The 23,592-nt window shown below is 47.4% G+C and overlaps 1 protein-coding gene across 1 annotated transcript in view; it reads right to left on the bottom strand.

Moving 5' to 3' along the window:
• Positions 1-803: 803 nt before the first annotated feature.
• LOC128256150 (protocadherin-like wing polarity protein stan) overlaps positions 804-23,592 on the bottom strand; it is a 50,557-nt gene continuing 27,768 nt past the window's right edge. The window contains 9 exon segments of the mRNA XM_052986279.1: positions 804-1,154; positions 3,589-5,463; positions 6,059-7,215; positions 7,217-7,501; positions 7,503-11,185; positions 11,188-12,847; positions 12,849-13,369; positions 13,455-14,787; positions 14,789-15,161. Coding sequence (XP_052842239.1) covers positions 926-1,154; positions 3,589-5,463; positions 6,059-7,215; positions 7,217-7,501; positions 7,503-11,185; positions 11,188-12,847; positions 12,849-13,369; positions 13,455-14,787; positions 14,789-14,977 — 10,932 coding nt within the window. The 5' untranslated portion in view covers positions 14,978-15,161 and the 3' untranslated portion in view covers positions 804-925.

Raw genomic sequence — 23,592 nt, 5'->3', positions numbered from 1 at the left:
CTATTGCTGAGTCGTGGATCAAACTATTGAGCAAGCTTTTTTTTAGCCAGGATTTCGATATAATAGACAGATATATGTGTACGAGTATATATTGCAGGATATGTCTATGCTGCGCTCGTCTGTGTGTGTCGCCTGTGTGTTCTATATTTCGCATAAATACGTGCGAGTGTCCTGAATCTATTTTATTTGCCTGCGTATATTGAGTTTAATATTGTACATGCGCAACGTATTCGTACGGATAGTAAATGCTATCAATTATAACTAACTCCCAAACTAAATGGCAACGTGTGCGGATGCTAGGCAAATGAATTGCAAACTTTTCGCAGATTATTTTTCATTTACAAATTCCCTTCGACTTCGATTAATTTGGCATAAAAAGCTCGAGGCACACAACGTTCTCCTAGCTTAGACTTTGTTTACTTGCAGTTTGCTCTAACTAATGACGCAATGAGAGCCCGTAATTTATTTCATTTATTCTTACACCGATTCTATATCGGACTATGGGCTAGGGGATGGGGACCTGACATATTTTAATTGGACCTAAATGCATGAACTATCTGGCTGAATGTTTGTGTGGGGCTTAAAGATAATAGCAGAACGTAAAATGCATAAAATCAGTCTGACTCTTGTTTTAATACATAATTACATGTTATAATTTATAATTTATAATACATACAAAAGGCTAAAGCTGAGTATTTCTGTGTCTGTGTCTGCATACGATTAATATGCAGTTACAAACGAAATGCAACTGGCGCTTTAAATTATGTAAACGCTAAGGGATCGTGTAAATAAATATTAATGTCCATATTCGTTCGAGTATGTGTAGGTATGCTAAGCTGTGTTTACGTAAAATTAAGTGGGTGCGTGTATGTACAAGGTTCTAATGATGGACCTATGGCAGCTGCAATGGATCTTGTCCAGGGGCTCAGGCCTCCGCCTCCGTATGGATCCTGTAATGCGGCTTACGTCTAATGGTGGCAAAATATTGCGTCTGCTGGTGCTGCTGCTGTTTGGTGCGTTGCTGCTGCAATTGTTTCAGGTGATGCTGCTGCTGCTGCTGCTGCTGCTGTTGCCTTTGTTGCATCTTCAATTGGTGCTGCTTCTGCTGCTGGGATAGTCGTCACACTGTGGTCTCGTCATCATCAATATTCCGCCTGTTTGCGACATAAAGTTGCCATTAGTGAGGTTGCAATCTGCCGATGCTACGGGTATGTACTTCTATATTTCCATCTACACTACACTAAATTACGTGCTTCACTACGAAGTGCAAGTCTTTGATAAGTTTCAATTTGTGGCATGCCAGGGTGCTTCATAAATTGCATGCGGATATGTGTTGTTAATTTATAGTTAGGTTCAAGCGAAAACATAATTTATGCAACTAAATTATCGAAGTGAAAAACAAATATAAATCCACGTGTGAGTGTGTGTTGGTGCGTTGGTATTCGAGGTACATTGTGTTTGCGTGAGGTGTTTAAATGTGGTAAAGTTATTTGGCCATAGCCCAGTTAATTTGCCAAGTTATTCAAGAGTAAATGGTTTCTGCGTGTTTTTCGGTAAATCATAAACATTATTGGGCGTCATAGTTGTTGGGTCTCCTAATTCCCGCTCGTTCTTACATGAGAGTAAGTGTTCATAGTAGACTTAAATGTGCTGAATTTGAGTGTGGCTTTAAAGACCTTAAGGTGTTTTTCAAATGGGAGATTAAAATAAAATAGTTAAGTTATTTTTAAACAGCTTTTTAATTTAAACAGAGTCTTAAGCCATAATCGAATACAGTTCACTAAAGCCTAAAAGGAATACCTCTTCCATTTCAGGAGATAAAATTACAGCTAAAGGGGACTTTGTTTTAAGGTTATATTTAACATAACTAAAGTGTTTCAATCTGTTGCTAATTCACTTTGCCACTTTGATTGGATTTTTTGAATAGCTTTAAGTTGGGCAGCTTGATCTAACTAAGACTAACTGGGGGGCTAACTAAAATGAGTCCTTTTAACGCCATGTACCATATTGTTAGCGACCAGGGATACTGTTGCCTCTGTTGCCTGCGATGCAGCCAAATAATGTCGAACTGTGGAGATGTTGTATATCAGGTTGTATATCAGGTTGTATATCAGGTTGTATATCAGGTTGTATATCAGGTCTGTTTTTGTAGCGGGGTGAAGTGTGGGAATGGTGGGACATGATGGATATTGATGTTTACAGTTGTTAGTTGAGAATTATTAAATGTCGTAAATGCGTAAACTCAAAATGCAGCACGAAACTCGAACATTCGGATTACAAATTAGAAAGTGTGAAATTCAACTGATTGGAATAATCAAACTAATGAACAAATAAACATTCAGGGGCGGCAACATGGGGGCGAAATAATAAAAGATCAATATTTAATATTTACATTCAATTTAATATGGTCAAATCGAACTAAAACAGGTGCACTTTTCAATAAGTTTAAGAGCTCGAATCAAATCGAATCGAATCGAATCACTTTTATGCACACTCGAACTACGGAAAATTAACAAAAAAGCTAACCGAAGACGATGATGGAAAGTGGAAAATGGGAAATGTGATGTGAAACTTGAAAATGCATTTTACTTGTGGTTTACCTCTGAGCTGTAGTTGTAGTTGTTGTAGTTGTAGTAGTTGTAGTTGTGTGGTTGTTGTTGATGTTGTTTGATTTGGTTGGGTTTTTGGGTTTAAACGGATGGTACTCGAGCCGCCATAGCATTTTGCATTACGTCGAATTTTCATTTTGCATTTGGTTTTTTTTTTGTTCGTTTATAAGTGTGTGTGTTTGTGGTATGCATATGTGTGTATTTTGGGTTCATTTGTTAAACAGCAAAAAGAGAGAGTGAAAGCACGATATTGGAGAGAATAGAAGTGAAAGATAGTCAAATTAGAATTGCTTCAAACGTTCCCAGGACCAGCTGAAAGGATATGGACATGTACACGTACAGAGAAATGTTTATGAGAGTGTTTGTGATTGTGTAAGTGTGCAGTGAGTGTGTGTGTGTGAGTGTGAGTGTGAGAGAGAGATGTAGTTTGCACCATATTCATTTGCATTGTTTTCAGTTTTCATTGTTGTGGGAAAAGTTGAATGGTACAAAAGGGTTTATGTCATTGTAGTTGTTGATTCGAATGCCATAAAGAAAAGAGAATCAGAAACAAAGGACCACAGATTAATTGCTGGAATCAAAAGTGGAAAACGAACAGCAGTTCTCCAACCAAAACTAATCATCTAGGCCAACAGAAAAATCAAATCAATAGACTGGATGGGCTGCACATGGAGCACAAGAAGCATTAACTGGCCACCAGAACCACAACAAAACCGAAACCAAAAACAGAAACCAAAAACAGAAATCAAAACCGAAACCGATGCCGAAGGCAACAAAAAAGCTTGGTTGTCACAGAAATCTCCCAAAACCATATGTTAAATATGATGGCACAGTAAGTCAGGGGTTTTTTTTTTGTAACTTATCTGTGAGAAGGTTTCCAAAGTCATGGGAAATTGGGGTTCTAAAGCCCTGTAAACTGCAGAGATTTCTGTGACACACCAGAAAATGAAAGTCTTCCCGATTGTTTGGCCAAACTCACTCAGTGTCCGTGATGCTGGTCAGTGGCCCAAGTGGTTGCATGGGGGCCACCATGCTGGATGGCGGTGAGGAGGCTCTGGAACTGTGTCTCGACCCTCCGTTCATCGTGTGCCGCGCCAGAAGGCCCGGATTGTTCACATCGTTGACCAGACCCAGGCCGGGTGGTTGCATCAACTGAGATCCGTGCAGCGAGGGCGGTTGCGTGTGGCTCAGCTTCCTGGCGGGCAGGTGGTCCTCCTCGGCGGTGTACGGGAAGTGGTAGCCATTCTTATCCGAACCCTCGGAGAGTCTGTCCTGCAGATGGTGTTGCTGTTGCTGCAGCTGCTGCTGCTGCTGTTGCTGTTGCTGGTGGTAGTCGTTCTTCAGCAGGGAGTGCACCGAGTGCAGGGAGTCCGTGGCATAGGCGGGCTGCCTCTTCAGGCTATAGTGACCGTCCCTGGACCCATAGATATCGGGAGTGATGCGATCTTTGGACAGGTAAGGCGACTCCGACTTGGCGCCCAAGTAGCCGCTGCCCAGCGTTCGCTGCTTGTCGTATATGTTGTCACTCAAGTAGGCCGCATCCGGGTGGAAGCTTCTCATGTGGCCAATAGTCTGGGAGCCACTACCGCCACCGGGATAATCCTTCTCGCTGCCATAGTGACTGGGTGGCTTGTAGGAGCCATACTTGTCCGGATACTCGCCCCTCCGTCCGTACAGACTGTCCTCGTAGCCATCGCGTGCATCCCGGATATTTTCCAGGATCGAGGGTGGCATGTTTATTTTATTGTGATGCTGCTGCAAGTAACTGGTGTCCGTGAGATCAGGATTGGGCAGCGGGTTGGGCGAGATGGTCATCTTGGCCTGGCCGTGAACATGTTCATTGTCGGATCCCGTGTCCTGGGACCATCGACCAATATTGGGCGGCGACTGCAGATAGCCGTCCGGCAGCTGACTGGACCAGCGCGGAGCATACACGGGCTTGCTAACGCTCGGGAAGAGCTGGGGGCTCTGCACCACGTTCAGTTCCGGCGGAGTGGTGGCCTGCACGTGCTCCGTGATGTTGGGCAGATAGGCGGGCGTCGAACTTACGGCCGTGCTGCGATGTGTGCCAGAGGACCGAGCTGTTCGGGATTCGTCATCATCGCTGGAGTGACTGCTGGCCAGTTCCAGAGATCTTCCGTCCGTTTCGGAGCCGGAGTCTGAGTCCTTCCGCTGGCGCCGCGAGGGCTTCTCCTCGCCACCCCTACTCCTGCCGGTTGTGGAGGACTCGAATCCCCTCAAGAAACTGGGAGCATCGCTGGCAGAATTGTAGTTCGAGGTGGATGTGGAGGTCTGCCTTAGCTGTCCATCGCTATATGGACTCGAACTCGTCTTGGCCGTACTTCGCGAGGTAGTGCTACTAGCACTGATGCCTATATTCCGACGGGTGGTGGTATCATATCCACCAGCCAGGAAATTGCTCGGCCTCGCCGCTCCATTCACATTGTGCGAGCTATTGCTGACCACCATGGAGGAGTCCAAAAGGGGCACCTTGCGGCCCATGCAACGCAAGCAAGTGCGTTGCAGGTTCTCCCTCACCCGCTTGTTGATGATGCAGTATCCGATGAGGCAGAACAGTGCATGCAGGAGCACCACGCCGGAGAGCAGCAAGCTCAGCAACTGGGAGTGCTCCGAGGCGGCTAGCACCGCCAGGACCCACATCACCCCCATCAAGGGCAGCGACACCACCGATAGCCACAGAAGGGTTCGCAAGTTGCCAAATCCGAGCACGTGATCCTTGAGCGTAAAAGCGGCTTTGACGGAGACAAACAGGATCAGCAGGTTCACCACCGACATTCCCGCTATCGGACCCACAAGCCACCACACCACAGGTTCGTAGACAGACAGCCAGCAGCTGAAAAAAATAGAAAGACATTTAATTAATAAGTGAATTAAAAAGCCTTGAATTTGTAAAATAGTACAAACTCCAACTATACTGTGGGATTTAACATTTAGTTTATTTTGGACAAAGTTACAGATTTAAGATTATTATCTCAATATAATATTAAAACGCAAATATCTAAATCAGGTCCATTAAATCACTCAATAAAAAAAACATAAAATTAGTAAGATTTTAATTTGGGGCGAAATTAAATCTCATTAAACTCTTGAATAATTCTATCGTTACTGTGGGATGATTCAAATTTTAGTTTATTTTGGACAAAGTTACGGAATTAATTTTGTGAATGAATGATTTCAAATAGGAACACAGTCTACGTACTCAGTTGTTTTAATATTCAATGCCTTAAAAGGTATTTATACTACTTTATAATACATTTGCTTTGTATCTTTAATAAAATTATAAACGAACTGCAGGGGATAAATATAAAATAAGCTCTTGTGAAGGATTCTGGTAATGCTATTAATAAATCTATGGGCTCTCCACTAATACTTATATTACCGATCCTACACTACTTTCCTAAGTTTGTTAATGCCATTAGAATACTCACAATAAGCTATTTCCATACTCGTGAGCCCGAACTCCCACAGAAAGCCCAACAACAATGGCTGGTGCGCCGTAGCCCATGGCAAAGTAGAAGCCCATCGGTCCGTGGTTAATGTCCCGCATCTCGGTGAGCATCCGGTAGAGATGGACGCAGTCCACCGTTGTCCAGGCGAAGGCCGCCAGCCAGAAGTAATGCAGGCAGATGGCCGTCAACTTGCAGGGGAACTCGCTCTCCAGAAGCTGCCGTCGCGACTGCATTCCCACGAAGAAGAGCAGCTCGGCGCAGAAGACGCACAGCACGATGTTCTGGTGAATGGTGTTCGAGTTGGTTTGCTGGCCACGCAGAAGGGCCAAGGCCAAGAGAACACCCAGAAGCAGAGGAAGTGAGACCAGGAAGGCCGAGTACGAGGTGATCTGTACTAGGAGCGAAGGCTCCGGAATGTCCTCTGGATCAATTACGTCCACGATCACTGCGTAGCTGGAAATGTGGGTGCAGCTACAGTTAACCAGGATTATTTGCTGGGCCGCCGGATTAAAGTCGCCATCGAAGTCGGGAATCTCTGTCTGACAACCCAGTCGGGTCCACTGATTGGTGAAGGAGTTCCAGCGCACGCACTGGGGGTTAGAACGCGGTCCGAAGCGAGCGGAGTCGACGTCCAGCCACATCTGGAGCTTTATGGGTTGGGCCAGATGAGGGGAACCCAGGGATCTATACACCACCTGCTCCCCTTGCTGCATTTGCTCCGATGGATAGGTGATTTCGATCTGCCTCTTGACCAAACGTCGATCTCTGTAGACGGCTTCGTTCTCACCCTTTGGCTGCTCATCGCTTCCCGTGGAGCTAACGCCTTCATAGTTCGGATTGAGCACCTCGGGAGAGTCCGGAGAAATGATCTCCTCGCCAGAGTTGCCGTGGAACTCTATGTCGTCCGGGTTAAGGTGGATGTGTGGCTCCCGCTCTTCGCCATCTTCGTGACTCGAAGACTCTGGTTTTTCTTCAATTGAAACTGGTGGTGGAATTTCGTGGGCTGTTATCCGTATGTCCTCAATCTGTTGTTCGCTACTGCTTGTCGGAGCTTTAGGCACATCGAACACCTCCACAAACTGTTGCTCTGTGCTGCCAGATGAAGACGATGAGGTTGACGCAATCTTTCGCGAAGGGAATCTCCAATCGTTGCGTTTCCTGTTCTCGCTCCATCGAAGGCACTAGAATCTGGAGGGAGAGAATGGGAGTGGCCAGTTCGACGTCCACACCCCAACGACGGGTTATGGTCTCATCATACAGATCGGGCAGCAGCTGACCAACGTCCTTGTATTGCGCATACGCCACGATGGCACGATGGTCGTGGCCACCACCACGTCGTGATGACACCTCATCGCTTTCCGGGGGCGTAATCCCCAACATCTCAAGGGGCACCAACACCTTGGTGTGCTGATCGAACTTGCGATCGATCCAAGATGTAGTTGTTGTACTTGGGAAAGCTGATCACTGGCCGCTGGCGTGCCGAATGCTGCAGGAAGCCACTGGTATCGGGCAGCACCACACTCTCTGTGGTAAAGGCGTTTGGCTTGAGGTACTTGCTACGGTGATATTCACTTAGTTGCTCCGGTTCGTAGCCAAATAGAGATTCCGTGGTCACGATGTCCAGACCGAGGGCCATGTTTGGCTGCACTATCTCGAAGGGACTGGTGTAGGTGTCGTGCTGGGAGCGAGCTAAAACCACAAGATACTTGTTGAAAGCATCCACCAGATCGTCCGGTCCACGTTGAATTAGTTCTGTGGCTCTTCGCCATTCTGCCTCGTATTTCCGATCCAAAATAACACTGGCCGCGTCCACTAGATTCTTGATGAAGTACTTATCCTGACTGTGCGACAAGTTCAAGCCGCTCTGCATGAGCTCGTAGTTGATGAGTTCCTGTAGCAGACCCTCAGTAACCAGGAGATCCGCTCCGTAAAGGCGATCATGGCTGAACTTGAGTTCGTCGGAGAGGTAGTCCATTTCCAGTTCGTGGGACCACACATTTCCCCCGTTGCTCAGCAGAAAGGATGACTCCATTTTGTATCGTCTGTTGGGACGTCCGGTTCCTGGTGTCTTTTGATCCTTGATGGAACCCCTTCTGTCCACCGTCTCGCAGGCTTTTCTCAACTGCTCGGCCATTTTGATGGCCACAAAGGAGTTGAGCTCCAGCTCGAGCTTCTCCAACTGGGACAGTTGACGTCGCAGCTCCACGAAGGGCTCCGAAGTGCAGTTGTACATGTCCGGCGGGTACCAACTTCCCGACTGAGCATCGCAGCTACGCTGTCCCTTGCCTCGAGCAGGTGGCGGACATCCTTCGATGGCCACTCCACCCAGAGGAGTCCGGGGCCACCAGACGCCGCCGGCGAAGGAGCGCGGACAGGCGTCGTAAACCACTTCGCAGCCGCTGAGAGTGACCTCGGCATAGGGATTGGAGCAGGAGTCGCATCTCCGACCGATGACTCCCTCTCGACACTCGCACTGTCCCGTCAGCGGATTGCAGGCCCCACTGAAGCTGCCGATGGAGTAACAGTCGCAGGACAGGCAGGCGGTCTCGTTGGGCGGCTGGTAGTGGTTCGTCTTGCAGTAGCACTGACCCGTGGTCTTGTTGCAATCCGGATGGTAGCCCTGGGCCAGATCGCATCTGCAAGGCCCACACACCCGTTCGCCCCACCAGCCGCCGGGACATGGTTGCTGGAGTTCCCTTTCACAATAGTCGCCATGTCGGGAGCTGCTGTTGCACTCGCATCCATAGCCACGGGACAAACTAGAGTTTGCCCGGCAAACTCCTGAGGCACACGGCCTCACCGTGCAGATGGGGGCACAGTCCGAACCCACAAATCCTGAGTCACACTCGCAGGTGGACAGATCCCAAGTGCTTTGGCAGGAGGAGTGGTTGGGACAGTGATCCGGACACTGGGCACGTGATTCGCAGCCATCTTCGACATTCTCCCGGATTGTTGGACGTGAAAGAACCGATTGGCCCGCACCAATACGCACATCCTGAATGCAACCCTCGAAGGGAGAGGCTTCGGGAACTGTTCCAATGCTGCCATCCGGACTGCCCATCACAATCTTGCCCACGTAGAGACCTTGAACCTTCTGTGACATGGGCACCGATCCGGAACGCTGTCCGTAGTCCACGGAGAAGTGAATCTCAGAGCCCTGTAGCCAGCGAATCTCGACTCTATGCCACTCGCCATCGGAGAGAAAGGCTCCAGCAAGAAACATGGGTTCCCCATCAAAGATGTAGTAGAGGACTCCCTGTCTTAGACAAACCGCCGCCGAGCTGTTCTGTCCTATTTGGATTTGGAGGAGAAAAGCCTCCTTCTGACGCGTGCGCAACGAGAAGGATGTGGTCCACGGCAGTTGAATGGGTCGCAGAAGGGGGTTGAAGCTGAGGCTTCCGTCTCCCGAGAAGCGCCAAGGAGCTGGTATATTATCCTGGCAGCTGTTACCCGCATATCCTTCGGGACATTCACAGGAATAGGTTCCCCAGCCTTCGCGACAGGTGCCGCCATTGAAACAAGGCTCGGATTGACAGAGCGGAGCCTTCTGCGGACAACCCGCTAGAGTTCCATTATCAGCCACGTATGAGTTCAGATCAATAAACCGATCATCGATGCGCAAGTCCGAGATGCAACCTACGAAGTCGCGATTGGCCACCGGGAAGTGGGCTGGAATGCGAGGAAGTCCGCCCACTTGCAATGGTCCTGTTAGGTCCAGGAAGCGATGGCAGGTCTCCGTTAGCAGTGAGCAGCGTTTGTCCAACTTTAAAGTAGTGCGATTAGCACAGCTCCATCTGTCACCCAGTTGTCCCGAAAGGGCAATGGCAGTGTCGCAATTGTCCAGCACTAAGGTGACACTGCGGTTAAGATAGATCACTTCGACCTGGTGCCATTTTCCGTCGGAAACCTTTGCCTCCTGCTGCACCGAAACCCTTTCACTGTGATCGCCCAAAGAGAAGGAGAAGCTCACGTGACCTTCATGGACCTCCAGGGCAATGAAATCATGCAACTCGTTGTATCTTCCGTTGTAGAGGAGCAAACCATTTTCCTGGACTGAAGCAAATCGGAGTTTGAGATTAAAGCGATGCCGTTGCTTAAGACTTTCGAAGGTCAGGAAGGAGTTGCGCCCAAAAGCACGGGCTCGCAACTCACAGGTGGCCGTATAAGGAGGAGGCTGGGAGCTGGGATAATTACTCAGGCAGGACAACCCGCCCTCGCATGTCTCCGATGGGCAAGGACGTAGCTGTCCCACTCCAGTCTCGCAGTTCAGACCCGTGTGCGAGGATGGACATACGCAGGTGTAGCCACCTTCACGCCTCACACAGGTTCCTCCATTTTGGCAGGGGTCCGAGTAGCAGAGATCGACCTCTGTGTCACACAGGTAGTGCTCCTTGCTGCCCGTAAAGCCTTCCGGACAGGAGCAGGCAAAGGTATTAACCGGGTAGATGGGCCGGAAGAGCACTGTGTCGCTGTGAATGAATTCAGAGGCGTTGCCGAACTTAAGGACAGTTAGGCACTCTTCGAAATTCAGGCACGGTTCGCGCACGCAGAGATTGTCGTCGAAGGGAAGAACCTCCACGGTGGCCAAGCGAGCTAGGATGGCCCTGTTTAGGTAAACTCGCTCTTGAAGATACTGCGGCGTGTAGAACTCCTCGTGGGACACATCCGGTCGGCGGGCTGAGAAGCTAACGTTTAAAATTCGAGAGCTTACGTCCGTGTCATCCTGGATGCTAAACACAAATATGTGCTCCTTGGGGCAGGGAATTATCGCAGCCAGGCCGTCCAGGAAAAAGTTGAGCAGGGGCGAAAGGAAAGCCTCCTCTGTCATCTCATTCAATCGCACTGTTACCGAATTGAAGAGCATGTCCTCGGTGATCAGACGTACTGAGAGCTGCATAATCGCCTTGGCCTCGTTGATGCCATCCGATACGGATACCTCCATGGTGGCAAATTTGGGCACGTTGGTGTTCAGCTGCGGACTTAGCACCAATCCTCCAGAGCTGCTGTTCAGACGTAGCAAGTTGGCATTGTTACCCGATAGTATCCGGTAGTGCAGCTTATCGCTCACATCCGCATCGAAGGCAGGAATCCTTCCGATCTCGCCGCTGGGAAGTGATCGCGGAAGTTGTTGAAAATCACTTGGAAGTCCCTTAGCACCGGGGCATTATCATTCACATCCGTGACTAGGATCTCGATGTGGGCATCGTTACGCAACGGAGGACTCGCAGCCCTGACCACCAACTCAAACCGCTTTCGCGAGGATTCATAGTCTAGTTCCGTCATGGTCAGCAATTGGGCTCTTTCAGAGCCAGGTCGAGTTACTAAAGAGAAGGCATTGGAGTCGTCGCCACCGATGATCGAATAGTGTACCACCGCATTGACGCCCTCGTCTGGATCGTGAGCGTGAATCTCACCCACAACAGAACCCACTGGCGAGTTCTCCGGCACATAGAGAGTGATCTTGTCCGAAGCAAATGTTGGTGGTGAGTCGTTAACATCCTCTAGTCGTATTTGCACCTCCACGGTACTGGACAGCGGTGGTGATCCCTTGTCCACGGCAATAGCGGTTAAGTGAAAGACAGCCACACTTTCCCTATCTAATCCCTTGTTGGTGCGAATAGTACCCGACGTGGGATCGATCACAAACGAACCGTCCTCTATATCACGGTCACTAAGCAGATATTTGATGCGTCCATTAAGTCCTACGTCCGGATCACTGGCTGCCACCTGGATGACTGAAGTGCCCACAAGGGCATCCTCCAAAATGGAGGCCTGGTACAGAGGGCTTTTGAATGCGGGTGCATTGTCATTGACATCGGTCACCCCGATCTCCACGTCAGTGGTGTCACTCAGAGACGGATTACCTCCATCTTTGGCAGTAACAGTTAGTAGGTATCCACTGCTGGTCTCTCGATCCAGCGGAGCATTAGTCACAATGGCACCCGTCTGCGGATTAATCGAAAACGGATCCGGACTTCCCAAGCCGTTGATGCTCTCCTCGTTCAGCGAGTAAGTGATCTGTGCATTCACACCCACGTCGCTATCGGTGGCTGATACTACTAGCACCGTAGTGCCCACGGGGGCATCTTCGAACACCGAAGCGCTGTAGGGCGCATTCTCAAAGATAGGAGCATAGTTATTGGCATCCGTAATATTTATGTGAACGGTGGCCGTATCAGAACGACCTCCGGAATCGGTGGCCGCCACTGTGAGCAGGAAGCGCTTCTCCTGTTTGTAATCCAGCGACTGGGCGATGGTGATCAGACCACGGCCATTCTGGGAGGTGATCGCAAAGCGTCCTCTTGTGTTGCCAGTTGTGATCTCGTAGTGCAAGCGTGAGTCCTCATCCGGATCGGTGGCTGTGACTGTGGTAACTGGAGTGCCTGGTGGTTGATCCTCACCCACGTTTGCCTCGTAGTACTTTGGATTGAAGGCGGGATCGTTATCGTTTACGTCCTGCACGGTGATCACCACCGATGAGCTGGCCGATTTGGGGGGTACACCACCATCTTTGGCCACCACCTGAAAGGCAAAGCGACCCTGTTCCTCGCGATCCAGCGGCTTGATGGTCTGCACCCAACCGGTTCGAGGATCCACTGCCAGCGGGAAGTTGTCATCCCTCTCGGAAATGCTATATGTGATCTCTGCATTGGCGCCTTCATCGGAGTCGTAGGCCTGTACCCGTATGATATTGTACCCAACTGGGACATTCTCGAGCACGCTCTCCTGAAACTGGGAGGTGTAGAACCTCGGGGCATTGTCATTTGCAGTCGATTACGTTCACCAGGAGCTGGGTGGTGTTGCTCCTTGAGGGACTGCCTCCGTCTTGGGCTCGAATCACCAGCCTGTAGCTGCGAACGCTCTCGTAGTCAAGAGGCTTCACTAGACTCACATCACCGGACATCGAGTCGATGGAGAACTGTGACTGTGTATTTCCGCCAATTATTGCATATCGAATGGCTGCATTGTTGCCCTGATCCGCATCCGTGGCCCGGATGTGGGCCACCGTGTTGTCCTCAGTGCCGCCCCACTGATCCTCCGGCACTTGGACGGTGTAGGTTCGCTCACTAAACTGCGGATAGTTGTCGTTGTCATCGAGCACCTTCACTTGGACACTGGCAGTAGCTGTCCGTCGTTCGCTCTGCGCCGATGCCATGTCCGCAGCAGTCACCAGCAAATGGTAGCTATCCGATGTCTCCCGGTCTAGACTACTCCTCGTCGAGATCACGCCCGAGCGGGAGTCGATCCGGAAAATAGGCAACTCCTGGTCCTGAGCCAATCCAGCGCCATCTACGCAAAGAAAATATTAAATAAACAACAAAATCAAAAAAATATAATCTTATGTATAGTATGTATTGATTATTCCACAACTCACCAGTCACTGCCTCAATTCCGTATTCGATTTCAGCATTCTTTCCAATATCTTGATCGGTTGCTCGTAGCGTTATGACCGTGGAGCCCACGGTGGCACCCTCACGGATGCTCGCCTCGAACTGTTCCGCCTCGAAGGTGGGACTGTGGTCATTACAGTCCAGGACGTTCACCTGCAACGTCGTTGTGCCGGATCGCGGTGGAAAGCTGTCGTCGGTGGCCACCACCCGGAAGTAGTGCACATCCATGAGCTCGCGATCCAAGCTGGCCGAGGTGGTGACCACGCCAGTCCTGGAGTCCACCTTAAATAACGACTGGGAGCGGGAGTCGAGCAGAGAGACCATGGAATATACAACTGGTGAGTCTTCGGGATCGCGGGCCCGCACAGTGGTCACCGCAGATCCTGCAGGCTGCTCCTCGAGCACGGAGGCCACATAGAGGGCCTGTTCGAAGTAGGGTGACTGGTTGCGCAACTCCCTACGCACCCGTCGGGCTATGTCCGTGTCGTTGAACTCCTGATGGTGGTAGACGATCTTCAGGCGATGGTCTGAGTCCACAATATCGCGTCGATCGCAACGGATGTTAAAGGTTATGCTCACTTTCCACATGGACTCCGCGATGCAGACATCCCTGCTGGCCACCAGATCCCTGCTCTGGTGCTCGATGGCAAATCGCTCGTCGTTCACGTCCAGGAAGCTAACCTTGCAGTGCTGGCAAACGGAGCGCGGCAGAAAGGCGTTCAAACTGTTGATGAACTGCGACCGCCGCAGGCAGATCTGGTTCCACTTGTCCGTGGTGTGGATGGCATAGGAGGCGTACGTTTCCGAGATCCACTGCTTGGCATCGGAGATCCGGCGATGCAGGGCGGGCTGCAGATGCAGCGGGTCCGCCGAGCCCACAGCTCGTCGCTTGCGACTCAGTATCCTGTGCCGCATCTCGTTGTCGAAGCTGTCGCCAAAGATGAGGTCTCCGGCCCGAAACTCCGTACTGTTGTGGCGGAACACCTCCTCCAGCTGGTTGCCATTCAGTTGGATCACCTGCTGGGTGGAGCGCCGTCGCCGGCGCTTCGAGTAGCCCGTGTTGTCCTCCTCCTCGTAGTGATGGTGGTGCAGCTCCTGCTCCATCCTCCTGTCCTCGTTGCAGCTGTGACCCGAGACGAAGATCCGGACCGGCAGGCTGTAGTAATCGATGCTGCGCAGCCGGTTCGAGGTGGAGTCCACGTAGAAGGTGAACAGATTCGGGTAGTAGATGCCATCGCATTTGAGGGCCTTCCGCAGCTGAATCTGGCCATCCTTGTGGCTAACCGAGACCAAGTGGTGCACAAAGTTGGCCGACTTAGTGGGCATTGATCTTGTAGTGCCGCTCCGAGCCGAGCTTATAGACGGAGGCGTTGAAGATAACGGTGCCGGGGGGCGTGTCCTCGTGCACTATAATCAGGTAGCTCTCGATGAGCGATGATTGCAGCAGGACCACAAGGACCACAAGTAGTAGGCCCTGGGGCCACCGGGGGAACTCCCCTGTCTGCATGGCTCCACCACGTGGCCTGATTACGGTCGATGTGTGTGTACGGTGCCGGCCCGTGTGTTTGTGCGTGTGTGTGCGGCGTATGTGTGTTGGTGTGGGTGTGGTGCGAGAACCAACAAACCACAGTGCAATTAATGCTCCTATTCAATTATCATCGGTGGGCGGTCCTGTGGGCGTGGCCATCTGTCTGAAAAGTGGAAGAACATTTTGGGAAAGTCAGTAGGGTCAGGCGTGAAAATTGAATTTGTTCTTAAAAGTAGGCAATGGTTTAACGACTGAGGGCTTGATAAAATGAAATATATACCAAATTGGTCACAGAATACATTATTTGGTATGAAAAGATGCGTTAAAACTAAATTACCTAAGACATAATTTAAAATATAGTTTAAACGTTAGATATTTATTTATATGCAGTTGGGAACGTTTCCTTTTATTTTAGAAATGCAAAAAGTATTAATTGCTCATCAGAATTCAATTTGGTCTTTCTCTGAACTCTTGATATTAATATTCATATTTCCCCTTAAAATCCACTCTCGTTATATAAGTATGTGGCAAAGCTTCTGTTCGGGCTGTTTTAACGCTGCCTTTGACTTAATTAAAAACTCTTCACAAAAAGCTCTCACAAATTGCACTGGCAGCTACAAAGCAGCGGGAAGCATTTTTAATTTCATTTTCCTGCCCCGCGAAGACTAGCTAATATGGAGCTAGAAAAAAAAAAGAAGAGAAATTTAATCTTTTTTAGGATTTTTTGCCGCTTTGTTTAGCGGACAATTTTTGCCAGGCCCTTGCGACATTTTTGGGAAATACATTTTGAAGTATACAGCTTAATCAGACAACGAGGAGGAAAATAGTGAACGGTTTGGGCTAGTGCAGCCAACAAAGTGCCACAATGTGACACTGTCCAAAGCTCGGATGACCGCCACCCGTTGGCCGTTCGGCCGTTCGCTCGCTCGAGTTGAAAATTTAATGAAATTCGATTTGATGTCCCTCTAATGGCCATTTGGCGAGCGTTTTGGGTTCGTTAATTAACTAAAGCCAGTCGCACACGTACGGACTGGCTCACACCATACCAAAATTACGATTTGGCCCTGCCTGAAGGGCTTAGCCCCATGGCCAGGTGAAAGGGGACCAAAGGTCGGGGGGTAGTGCTGGTCAGGGAGGGGGTCGTGTCGAATTCCATTTCGAATTCAAGCTGCAACTAAACTGTTTGTTCATTGTGTTGCTCATTTCGATGCAGATAATTCGCACGTTCGCCCCATGAAAGACACGTCGTGCCAAATCCCCAGTTCTGGTCCTTTTTGAAATTGCGTATACGCAGTGTGGGACGGCGCACCTGCAATGCTTTCGTGGAGAGCCTTGTAAACGGATATCAGGCGGACTGACATATGCGAGACTGGTATAAAGGATTTAAAATCGAATTGGTTTTGGGGAAAATTTCGTAACCATCGAAATAAGTATGCATTTAAATTTAAAATATAAATTAGAAACGCTAATAAATTACTTAGTGGGTAATAATAAAACAGTTTACAAACCCGATTTCGTTTGTTGGTACATGATGTTTTTGTCAGTTTTTTCATGTTTTTCTATTTTTAAGCTAACTAAATATTTTGTTTGTTAGCTATATTGTAAATGAGTTCCCTACATCTTGTTTAAAATGGCAATACAGTCAATACAAATGAAAAGTATGTAATAATGTATGTAACGGCTGTACGTTTAGTTATTTTGCCGTCAGTAAGGTTATTGTAAATCAATATTAACTTCCTATTTCAATTTAATTTCGATAACAATCAACGAACTAAATTTAAATTAAATTTAATTTTTTTCAAACTTAAACGCTATTTTTGTGAGTTTAAACATATTCTGTAAGTTTGTCTGAACTTAAGAAAGCCATTAAAAGAATGAGTTTTTCATTTGAGTTTGGGGCGGGTTAAGGGACTGGTTAGAATGCTCGTAGAACTTAAGGGGCGAGAATTCACATTCCCAAGGAGCCATAACTTATGTCTAGGATGGGCATCCAGTGTGTGTGCTGTTTTTTTTTTTTTTTTTGTTTTTTTTTTTTTGGAGAAATACCCGAGACTGCAGTTGCGTGTGTCGGGCGTCGCTTGTCGCCGTGTTAATTGCAGTGTTAAAATGTTTAATTAAAATTTCAGCTTGGCCGCGCTCGCAGCAGACGTGTGCCAGACTTAAACCCAGACCCAGGCCCAGACTTTATTATTGTTATTGTTTTGCCGGGCGGCAAAACAGAGAGCACACACTGGCACACAACATCCACCCCCCCCCACCCATTTTCCCTCACCGTTCCGCTTTTCCACATTTTCCACCTGGGCCGGGGCAGACGCTTTTCATGGTTCGTCAAGCTCGAAACAGGCGCGCTGCCAGCACACATGAAATTATTAAATTTTCACACCTTGCTGGCCCAACAATTGGAAAACGAAGGGAAAAACCGAAGCACAGCCAGGTGCTTTTTGCATAGTTTTCGCAACTAATTAATATTTTCGGCAACTGCAGTTCTGTATCGCCTGCATAATTTAAGTTGGGGAGCTAATTAAGAATGCGTCACTGTGTCGGCTGGCAATTACAAGTTGCCATTTTGTTTTATTGCCACCCCCGTGGGCAAATCGTAATTCAAAGTTATGACGCGATATATGTGCCATATGTGGGGCTTCGCAACTGTGGGGGAACTGTCAAATTTTCGGGTGGGCCGGAAGCCAGTCAAATATTTCCCACGTGTAACGAACACCGCCCCAAATGGTGAAATGGAAATGGGAAATGGGAAATGGAAAACGGGAAGTGCGACTGGGCATGGCCAAAAAGGGTTGGCCATAAACACTCGCGTTTTACGAGACACCCAGCCCCGGCCGCACTCCGCAAAGAATAGCGGCAGCTGGAAACTTTTTAAGTAGCACAATCCTGGGAAGGTGTACCTGAAATATTATCCAGCCCCAGAGTTCTCGCATTCTCCGGATTCCTTTTCAGCTCCGTCTTGGCCGCTTGCAAAGGGGAAATGTAAACAGAGCCGGCGGGTGGCTAAAATAAAGAGAGAACACGAAGCGTGTCAACTTTAAGCTTGATGGAAATTTATCACAGCCCGCCCCTTAGCAACATTCCCGGGGGCGTGGCAGACTTCGCAGTGCCTCCTTCTAATGAGCCTCTCAAGGCAAGAGTTGGTTTTTTTTTGTCGACCAGCAAAGCTAAGAAGATTTCGTTAAAGGCTAATGAAAATTGATCAACATTATGGTGGGGAAAATATTTTGTTTAGCAGTCAAAGGACCTTAATTGAATTTCGTCTGAGCCTTGGCTGAGTGATTTCCCTTTGGGGCAAATTAATATTATTGCTTGTTTTGTTTTAATGAAGTGGCAAATAACCAAGGGACTCACTGTCTGCTGTCTGCGAAATTACCATAAATTCTTGGCCAAGACATGGTGGTCGCGTGCCAGGCCGACATTAGCCAATTCGAGGACACGAAGTGCAATAAAATTCATTGTCTGCCAGGACACGAGACGGTGGCTTGCGTGCCGGAAATGCGCCTGTCTCCGGTCTAGACGCCGCTGGGAGGAAAACTAAATGAAAATGGCAGGATAACAAGCCGAGCGGAGAGAAATAATATACAACAATCCACCTGGCGAGACGTGTGAGCAGCAAACTGCATTAAGGCCACATTAGTTGGCCCCCACATGGCGTATACGTAATTTCAAGAGTCTGTGGAATGGCATTCTCGGGGGAGCAGCATATTTCGGATGCCAAGTGCCCAAAGCCAGTCGAAACCCTCAGTTCCGAGTGAAAGTGCATTTCGGATGGCGGGAATTTAATTTCCACTCGCCCGGGCATCAATTAAATTTGTACGAGGCAAAGCCATTTGAAATGGCCTTTGTTAAGCATGCAAAATGCTATCGAGGACGACAAAAGGAAGCAGCCGTTCCAGCGGAAGCGGGACAAAAAGTTTCCACAACAACAGAACAACAACAGAACAACAGCGTATAACAACGCACACTCATTGAAATGGGGAAAGCAATGCCGAAAGAATCGAAAGCAGAAAAGTTTCCTTTCTTGTTTGCTGATGCTGTTGCACTCACTCGCCGCTGGAGGCAGAAAAGCAACAAGCAGCAACAAATGCAAGCTGCCAGCAAACCTCTGACCGAAAGTCTTTCCCTAAGCCCCCACCCGTCAAACTATGTATAATGTCGATTCACCCCCAACCACCCCACATCACCCCACAGCAGCCCCCAAAAGACAAGCAAACATACGAGGGAACAAAAGAGCGGAGAAATGCAATTGAGCTTAAACGATAACATTGTCCAGAGCAATGCATATGGAAAACTGTGGAAAAGGGGCCACGAATGTTGTGTGGCATCTCTACACTGGCAAAATCTTCCTTCTTCAGTTGCTCATTTTTTAAATCTGAAAAATAATCAACTAAAATGGCAATTTTATATATAAACTTTCTTTTGTGATAGGCATTATGACTGTGACATTTTGACTGTAATGGCTTTTTGTTATACGCCAAACCAAAAATTGCCCGCATTAAATAAAATACTTTAACAAAAAAAATCTGAACGGTCATTATATTTACAAAATTTTAGACACTTTTGATAGCTATGTCACGATCTTAAACAAACTTTCTTAAATTTGCAATACAATGGTGTGGCACATCTTCACTGGGAAAATCTTTCAATCTTTCAATCGCTGATTGCAAAATTCTTACTAAACTCGGTTCTTCATTACTTAAATCAAAATAACAACTTTTGTCAACTTATGTATAATATTTGATCTGAGATTGGCATTTAAAGTTAGTTATGAATGGTTATTTTTTTGCTTAGGTGCAAACTAAAAATTGTCTGAACTAATTAAAGCACTTCAATATAATGAATCTGAACGGTCTTCATTTCCACAAAAATCTAGAAATACTTGATATTTATAGCACAATCTTACCCATACTTTCTTTAACTTACAGATCAGATTTTAACCTGATATATAACCTCATTTCTCAAATAATTTGTCCTGGTAGCTTTCTAAACGTATATGGCGTTTTTTAATGATCAAATTGGAAAGTGATAAACATAGCTACACCCCCAATTGTTAGAAAATATGTCCTGTTAATTGTCTGAGCTTTAAAATATGTATACATCTTTTATTGATTCAGTTTTGTTAAGTGTGCTTCAACCTGGAAAAGGGGAAAAGGAAACTTGACTTGCAACATGGCGTACAAATTAAAAGTGCGCCAGCGGCGAAACAAGTAGTACAGGAAGTGCAGCAGCTGAGCAGGAGAAGCCAACGAAACCGGAGACTTACAGCTGGCGAAGGATTTAGAAGAAGCATTGTGGAACATTCCATAGAGTTTGCATTTAAATGCAAATCAGAGTCCCCGCCGCCGGCGATCTGCTCGCGCTCCATTAGCGCGTATCGCAGGGATGAGATTTATGTCCGACTGCCAAGTATCCTGGCGGCAGAGGCAACTGAACGGCAAGCAGCCACTTGACATTTCCACTTAATTGCGGAACAGAGCCAGAGCTAAGCCAAGTTTACCCAGCTCGACACAAAATCAATGGCGGATTCGCTCGAGTTGCCTGCCATCCGGAATTGCTTAATTAATGGGACAAAATTCGCTGAATTAGTGCAAAAGTTCTAACTGGAGCCTTGAGTTCGAGTTCGAGTTCGACTTCTATTTTGGATTCCGGGAAAACTGTGAGCAAAAGTTCGTTCGAGGGCCCCTCAATTATCGAAAAGGAGTAGCTGCAGCAACCTTCAGGACGCTTCAAGAGCTCCTTCATAATTCAGCCAGAGTCCACATCCCGGATCGATTCCCCACTTGGCCGGCAGCAAAGTTTTAAGTGGATGTCAACGCGACGATGGCTGTCCAGGATGACCCAGGATGGCATCCTCTGCTCGCATTAATTGCGAGGACAACAGCGGAGGGGAAACCACGGCCAGCAACAGGAGCCGCCGCATCCGCCAAAGGAAACAAAGGATGACAAACGAAATGCGTAAATGAAATGAGGGCATGAATAAGTGCATGGGCGGCTGGTGGCGGGGGGCAGGGGGCTGAAAAGGATTCAGGATTCACAGGATTCAGTTGCACAACCGCATATAATCCTGTGTATACGGGTCGAGGTACGGATCTAAGTGCGTTTGCAGCTAGCAGTTTAACTTTTGCCGTCAAGTTAATTCAAATGCAGAGCGAACACTTAGGGAAAATCTCATGAAAAATGTCAACGGGCTGGCAGCGGGGGGCGGTGGGAGGTGGGAGGTTTGGATTGTGGGTGGTGGCAGTTGACAAGCTTTTACTTCGCTCTCATCTGCGGATTTTCCTTTGTGGCATTGTCATCGTGCTCGTTGCTTTGGCTTTCGCCGCTGTTGTGCTGCACTGTTTGCAATTAAGTTTGTGTGTTGTGGCTCACACATATCGCTCACAGCGAGGAAAACCCACAAACGGGAATGCACTCAGAGAAATATTTTAAAAATTCCGTGACTAACAAGGCTTTCGAGCTGTTAGAATATATGCAGCATATTAATAGTAACTAAACCTTAGTCAATCTTTTTCAATATTTAATTAAATTTTTTTTTAAGAGTGGTTCATAAACTTTAATATACCCCATACAAATATACATACAAAAGTTAAAATATTTTTTTTTTAAGTTTCTTTAGTAACTAGAAACAGTATTTTTAATTTTGCTAATTTTAGAAATCAATTAATTACTCAAAGTCAACCAATAAATGCTGTTTTTTAATGTTCGAAAGAAATTCAATTTTTGGGTTTGTTAGCCAAAACAAAATAAAATATCTTAATTGATAAGTCTCTGCTTATATATACAAACAATAAATAGCTTTTTAAATTGAATTTTATGAGGACTAGCTAGACTCCCTAATTTGATGTACCTACTCATTTCTCAAAGTGTGCCAAAGGGCAAGTGGGGATAAGGAAAGGCAACATATGGCGGCGCTTAATCAGAAAAACAATGGCTGCCATTGGCGCTACTTCTACCGGAAATGTGCTGCCACTATACGAGGTTCCTGGCTGCTCAAGCTTTTAGCACATCCAGTCAAGTCCATCCATCCATCCATTCGCACGGAGGCTCCTAGTTGGGCTCCTATCCCCGTACCCATTTACCCCCGTGTGTGTCTTTCGTGGGTCCTGCAACAATGACAAGGAGACGGAGGATCTGAACGAATCGTCGGCAGTCGAGCGCAAATCCCATTGAATTTATTTTTATAGTTGTTGTAAAGTTGATTATGTTAATGCGATTTAATTCGCATTGGAGTCGCAGTTTTATGGGGATTTTATGCAGACCTCTGCCTATGAAATATTGCCAGTGATTTATCCTCCTTCACGGAGCGGGGCGATTTAAGTAAATTGAAAAGGGGCCCGACAGGGGATAATGGATAATCCTGTCAAATGGGTGGGAAAGCAGAGTGCCGTCAATAAATCGGATCATTCGGATGCACATGCACAGTGGGCGGGTAGGGGGTCCATTTCGTTAAAAGGGGATTCACCCATCAGCCATCAGCCATCAGCTATCAGCTCAGCTAATGACTAAGACAAACAAGGAGCGGCAAAGCACTAAATGCGATTTCAGCTACCGTAACAGGATACAGAAGACAGGATTCAGGATTCAGGATTCACGAGTCAGGATTCAGGATTCAGGAGTCGAATGGGTAACGAATGCCAGTTGCTATTGGGAGACGTTCGCAGCTAAGTGGGTCAGAGTCGAGACAATGGCTGGGCATTATCAATAGGTAATGACTTTTGCCATCTACCAGCATCACACCGGGCGTATGAGCAATCTGCACCTAATCCATTAATCAAAGACTCTGCTGCCAGATCCAGTTTACTCACCTTACAGGGGAATTACAGCAATTGGAGCTCGTTTGGGGATGGAGATGGAGAAAACGGAGTGCCATTACCATTCAATTGCAGCCCGACGACAACGCCTAATTAGCAGCAATGACAAATAATTTGCTGGCAAACAAACAACAGATGCCATATGGACACAGAGTGTCCAGTAATTAGCCCTCGGCCAGGCTCAATCATTTCCATTCCGATGGTCGAATGCGATTAAAACAAACAAACAAAGTTTTGTGTTTGTGTATGTGCAATTGCAACATTTGGCAACACACATCATGGGCAAACAAATCCATGGCCAAATATCAGCTTGTTGTTGTTGTTTTTACTGCGGCAATGCCAAAGTCGAAACCGGAAAATTATGTTGTGCAAGACATTTGAATCGGGGGGGGGCAGCCACAAGTAAATCAAGGAAAAGTTTACTTTTGCCAAATATCAAATTCACATACGTCTTGTGTGTTATCTCATTTTAAATGGGATTTGAGCTGTGTCGGAAATGGTTTTTGTGTGATTTGCGTAAGTGAATACTTTGGCCTGGCTTTGATGAGATTTTCACAGGGCAAACATTTGCAAGTTTATTTCATGCTTGAAGGTTGCAGCTTGCAAAGATAGTTGATTAATATCGTGGTTGCATTCGAGCTTACCAAGAAACAAAATTTTAATTTAAAGTATTTATTTAACAAGTCAAATACATATTTGTGGTTGCCCTTTCTACTTGGTTGGTTACAAAAAGCAGTTGAATTTATTGAATAAATGTGTGAACACAAATATTATACTGCA

The sequence above is a fragment of the Drosophila gunungcola genome (genome assembly GCF_025200985.1).
Source record: "Drosophila gunungcola strain Sukarami chromosome 2R unlocalized genomic scaffold, Dgunungcola_SK_2 000013F, whole genome shotgun sequence".
Classification (NCBI taxonomy): domain Eukaryota; kingdom Metazoa; phylum Arthropoda; class Insecta; order Diptera; family Drosophilidae; genus Drosophila; species Drosophila gunungcola.
Note: the sequence above shows the minus strand (reverse complement) of the source record. Positions and strands in the feature narration are given on the sequence as shown.